General features: G+C 46.1%; 1 protein-coding gene across 2 annotated transcripts in view; it reads right to left on the bottom strand.

Moving 5' to 3' along the window:
- Window positions 1-1,130: 1,130 nt before the first annotated feature.
- Window positions 1,131-5,919, bottom strand: part of MYLIP (myosin regulatory light chain interacting protein) — a 20,355-nt gene continuing 15,566 nt past the window's right edge. Inside the window, exons 6-7 of one of the 2 annotated variants that reach the window (XM_029243986.1) lie at window positions 4,721-5,141; window positions 1,131-2,858 (exon numbers count right to left, since the gene is read on the bottom strand). In XM_029243986.1, the coding sequence (XP_029099819.1) occupies window positions 2,769-2,858; window positions 4,721-5,141 (511 nt within the window). In that variant the 3' untranslated portion in view covers window positions 1,131-2,768. The remainder of the gene's footprint in view (window positions 2,859-4,720; window positions 5,142-5,919) is intronic. The other variant, XM_029243985.1, reaches the window with a different exon arrangement.

Below are 5,919 nucleotides of genomic sequence, written 5' to 3'. Positions count from 1 at the left end.
CCCTTGGCTCCTAAGGAGAATTAACCATCACCTTCTGTGCCTACACAGCACTTTTCTTTTAGCTCTCCTAAGTCACCTTGTAATACAGTAGTTTTCATGTTAGTCACTGAGCTTGAGGAGTCCATGGTGTAGTGGGGTGAACAATACCTTATCCATTTGTTGGCCTGTCATCCATCCATCCATTACTCTGGCCAGCATTTTGAGACTACCACATTTAAGATCCCCTCCAGTGTTAATATTCTATCATTCTGAATATTATTTAATTTCTATATATAGAGAAAATAGTGTAAATTACAGGTTTAAGTACATGACATGGGCATCCTGTATCATTCGTGTCTTGATCATTATTAAATTTCCAGTGCTCAATAATAACTTAGCAGGTGCTCAATAAATGTGCTGATTGAATAAGTAAGTTAGTTCCTAGAAATTGATGGGAGGTTGACTTAGGAATAGGAATAGTGGAAAACAAATCTTGTTTTTCTCAATTTTTAAAAAGTTGTTTGCTTGAAATCATTGCACTTTTACCGAACTGAACCTCTGTAGCAGCTGAAATTACTTGACTGTGACAGATAGTTCTGAGTTACATATATTATGTGCACTGTTCTCTACTCCACAAAGTATTTCCTGAGCAACACAAGTGAGCACACTCAGGGCAGCGAGGTCCCAGCAGCAGCAGGCTAGCCGCCCTATAGAATGCAGCCCTAGAGTCTGTGGGCTTGAGGCCATCTCTGCTGGGACCCAGCCCGGCACTCACCTGTCCTGACCACGCAACGCACTAGCGGCATCATCTGGGTTTAGAGTTTTAACTTCCAACTTCGCCATTCCCTTCCTTCTCCAATACTTTACCTTTTCCCAATTGTTACTTTTCGTCTGCTTGTGTATATTACCCTATTTTCACCTACATTCCAATCCTATAAACCAGAAAACACAGCTGAATGAGTAACTGGGTAAATAGTCTCCTTGATTAGAGCCAATACCTTAAACATTTTCAAACTTTCCACGAAGGACCACATTAGATACCAACCATGACGTTATCCATGCTCTATTAAATGAATAAAATCTGGCTTAAATGACAATAACTGTGAAGATACAAACACCCGTGTTTGCTTTAACATCTTTATTATCCTGAATATAAAAGACAGAAATCCTTTAAGATATAACAGAGTTCTTTATATGTGAAACATTATTTTTTTACAAGTGAAAAAATAAATACCTCTTGGAATAAAGGCTTATATGCTAATATGTGCCATAAAAAAGTAGAGTTTTAATATCTGACAAAATGTCTGTGCAAAGAAACAAATGCATAAACACATTACTGCTACATTAAGGCAATATGAAAAGTATACTCAGAAATCTCAGTAAAGTGACAGTGTAGGTTTCTAGCTTTAACTTAGCTAGTATTGCACCCAATAAGGTCATCCAGGTTCCAGACATCCTAGAAAACCAACAAGCTGACCAGGTTCCAAAATGCCCAAGTGGGAGTGGAAAACATGATTAAGAATATAGAAACAAAAAACCCCCGAAACCCCTCTAAAACATATAGAGGGACAACAAAAAGTTAATACTTAAGCATTTACTACCAAAAAAAAGCTTACGATATCTAGGATACCTACTATAAGGCTGTAAAAGGCTTGATGGCTCAAGCAAAAGCAACCCCACTGGCTGAAGCTGGAGCAGGGTGCGTCGGAGAACTCACGAACGACCCCTGCTTTGTACATGGCGAAGCTTCATCTCAGCGAGCAATGCTCTTCCTTCCAAGGAACATGTGCTCCCTTTTCAATCTTAAAATATTCCACCAACTCAAGAGGCCCAAGGAGTGCTGACTACTCCACAGAAATCGTCTAACCAGACTGGTAGCATTTTATAATTGAAAGGCTTGGGGACAGGGTAAGGAGAGGGGGAAAGAATAGGACACCATCCATGTGGAGGGATCTATTTTCCACTGGTTAGACTGGTTTAAATCTGACAACTTTGTGTCCACTTTAAAAAAGTCCCCGAATCGGGCTTCCCTGGTGGTGCAGTGGATGAGGGTCTGCCTGCTGATGCAGGGGACGCGGGTTTGTGCCCCGATCCGGGAGGATCCCGCATGCTGCAGGGCTGCTGGGCCTGTGCGTCCAGAGCTGTGCTCTGCAACGGGAGGGGCCGCAGCAGTGAGAGGCCCGTGTATGGCAAAAAAAAAAAAAAAAAAAAAAAGTCCCCGAATCGATTTTTAAATGTTTGCCTCCCAATCTTTCTTGAACAAGTTAGAAAAACAGAAATGACATTAAAATGACAACTATCTCTTTAAGAAAAATTTTCCTATTAAAAATGTCCAGAGCTCTGTGACCCGTACAAAAAGAACCAAGTAAATCCTTAAAATGAATCCTTACAAAATTGGCTGCAAGTAGGAAACTTACCTTGGGATACGTTAAGGAGACTTAAACATCATTTTCTAAAAGGTACTCACTTTTGGCTATGCTGCCACTTAACTGACGTCAAAGATCTTCCTGATTTCTCTACTTGATCATAAAAAGAAGAAAAGTCCAAGGAACGTGTCTGGGTCCCAGAGCTCTTCCTGGTCACCAACCCGGAGGTGCTGATTCTACGCTTGGTACATTTTGGCGGTAAGGAGTAGTCATACTGTTTCTAGTCTTCCTTTTTTTTTCCCCCCTAAACGTTGCATGGCAGATGGGCGTTGGAGTATTTATTCTCTCCACAATCTATCATGTTTATAGTTTATACCAGTGCAGTTCATGGAGACATGGCATGTCCAGTAAGTGCACAGCAGATCAGATCACAGTCAGGTTGAGAAGACTGGTGTGGGTCGGCAGGTAGACGTGCTGGACGTGGTCCACCCGTGACCTGCAGACAGGACAGGACTGGAAAAGAGAAGCCGACAGTATGGGTTAGGACACTTCCAAAGGTCTGTGTCTTCAGTGTTCACCCATGGCACCTATTACAGTGCTTTTTCTAAATACGCTGTGGCCACAATTATTTCTAGCTTTCCACTGGGAGGGCTCTTTGCTTTCTAACAAGTCTGACATTTTATACCTGACAAAGGATTAAAAATAAATACTAGGAAAAAGTATAAATGAATGAAATTAATCAGGTTTTCAGTCAAACTCTTAAGGCACCGTGAGTAAAGTGATTATTGAAGACTTCTTGCTGTGCAATGAGGCTGTGGTCCCTACATGGGCTGATCATGAAGTCTCAGGCAGGGATGCAGGAGACCCTCCCGGAGACTGTGTCCTTGGCTCAGCTGACTCAGGGTGCATCACGGGGGGATGCCACGTGGCTGGTGAGCATGGCCACTCCTAGTCACAGGTCACAGCTCCACAGCCCTGGCTGGCCTCTCAGCAAGCATGTCCCTTCCTCAGCCACACGGGGAGCCGTAGGCATGAGAATCAGACTATGTGGATGAAAAAGGCAAATCCACGACCACTCCCAGGGAAATAACTCGTCTTAGGAGCGTGATCTACTCTAAGGAAGGACATGGGCATCCTCTTGGCTCATATGTAGCCCTAAAAATAGTTCTGAAATTAGCAGCTTCCGAGGGACTAGATGTCATTTAGGGCTAATTTTATGTAAAATCACAGTGACAGCCAACAGTTCTGGGAAATGAAAACAAATTGAAAATATTGTAAAAGGAAATGCAAGGTGCAAGAAAGAAAAAGATACTATGTAAGAGGTGCTTTTATTTTTTCTACTAATATTAAAATTAGTTTGACTTGCTAAGTGAGAGCTAATCCAAGGGGACCTTGGAGGCATAGGCAGTACTAAAAGGAAATTAATCACAAAAAATTAGGCGACAACCCACCCACGGATAACTGAGAGTTAACTATCACTCAAAACTCTAAGAATTCTTTCCCAAATAATACAAGTAAGCAAAAAAGACCATCCTCCGATGTGTCAAGAAGCAGAGACAACATGAAAGGGAAGAGGAGGAGGTGACCAGCCCCCAGGAGGCCTGGATTCCACTGCCCGGCTCAGCCACTAACTAGATGTGGTACCTTGTGAATCTGAACCTCATATCCAGGACTTGAAAGAAGCCTGTGATTTAGTAATTACATTGTTGAAAGGAGTGTGCTAATCCAAACTGTTTCCAAAGGGCAACACCTTCCAAGTCACAGATACAAAGACCCTCTGGATGGAGATGGACAGTCTCCATCTGTGCCTCCACAAGTCAGCACCTGGCCCATGCCAGCCGGCTGACCCCTCACCTGGAGCCGGGAGAACCCTCATCTGGAACTGGAAATGCCCCTTCACCTGGAGCTGGAAAACGCCCTCTCACCTGGAGCCAGGAGGACCCCCACCTGGAGCCGGGGGACCCTCACCTGGAACCGGGAGGATCCCCACCTGGAGCCGGGGGACCCTCAGCTGGAGCCGGGAGGACCCTCACTTGGAGCTAGAAATGCTCCCTCACCTGGAGCTGGAAACATCCCCTCATCTGGAGGTGGAAGGACCCTCACCTGGAACCAGGAGGAATCTCACCTGGACCTGGAAACGTCCCCTCACCTGGAGCCAGGAGGACCCCCCACCTGGAGCCGGGGGACCCTCACCTGGAACTGGGAGGACCCTCACCTGGAGCTGGGAGGACCCTCACCTGGAGCTAGAAATGCCCCCTCACCTGGAGCTGGAAACATCCCCTCGTCTGGAGGCGGAAGGACCCTCACCTGGAGCCAAGAGGAACCTCACCTGGAGCTGGAAACGCCCCCTCACCTGGAGCCGGGAAGATCCTCACCTGGAGCTGGGTGGCGCAGCCCTCGCAGCACACAGTGTGGCCGCAGGGGCAGAAGGCTGAGTTGATCTCACCCTCGCAGCACAGCACGCACAGCATGGCCTCCTTGAGCTTGCGCAGCTTCTCCTGGAGGGCCCGGGTCTGCTGGCAGCCAAGGCCCTCGCAGCTGTCGCAGCTCATGCTGCTCTCCGAGGACTTCAAGGGAGAGTTTGGAGGGCTGGGGTTGCTTCTCGGCACGAGATCCAGCACACCCGCGTTGTACAGAGCCCTCCTGGCATGGTCATACGCCTCCTTGGAGGTTCTTTTAATATCGAAGACATACTTCTTGCCCAGGTTGATGTTTTCGTTCAGAAACAGAGAAGCCAAATGGCCCTTCAGGTCTCGGCTGTACTGCATCATGACGGCACTGGTCACCGTGTCGCACCTACGGACAGAGATAGAACACTCAACCTCAGTACTGACAGGCCTGGGCGTCCCCACGAGCCAGACCTTAAACACTGCTGTGAATAATGATGCTCATGGGAGCAGACATTAAATATTCTTGTTTGTGTGCTTGAAAATGAATTCTTCCAGTTTCATAGGTGTTAGGTATTTCAATGATTCTACCTCTGTGCTTCTCAAGTGTCTCCAAAGGAAGGAGCCCTGATCAGGCAGCTGTAAACCAGAGGGCACCTCCACCTCCAGGGACAGAACTACAGTCCAAAGCAGCTTATGGCAAGAAAAAGGAAATTCTTCTTTATAGTCTTGGCTTTATGTTAAAAATTGCTACAAATTTTCCATTCTGCTCCACAATGTGTGTGTCTACTTTAACATAAAAAAAGGGTTGGTTGCCTGCCAATTAAACTTCTTAGCTTTTAAAAAACTTTCCAAGTATTTGAGTCAAATCACAAGTCTACTTTAAAGCACCCCTGGAAATAAGGCTATCAATACAGTTATCGAGACATCCTCACTACACACTGAGGATTCAGGGTAGCAGCTCTCCCAGGAAGGAAAGACGACTTGGGTCATCCTGCGGGAAAAGGGCAAAAGCAGCGGCTGAACAGGCCGCACCGCTCAGTCACCTCAGGGAGGGGGAGCTCTGAGGAAAGGGCTAAGAGATAAGCAGTAGAGCGAATCCATGCATCTCTCTCTCTCTCTCTCTCTCTGTCACTCACACACACACACACACACACACACACACACACACACACACACACACACAC

This window comes from Monodon monoceros, unplaced genomic scaffold, assembly GCF_005190385.1.
Source record: "Monodon monoceros isolate NGI ecotype Baffin Bay Population unplaced genomic scaffold, NGI_Narwhal_1 Super_Scaffold_3, whole genome shotgun sequence".
NCBI lineage: Eukaryota > Metazoa > Chordata > Mammalia > Artiodactyla > Monodontidae > Monodon > Monodon monoceros.
This window is presented reverse-complemented; position numbering and strand designations above follow the sequence as displayed.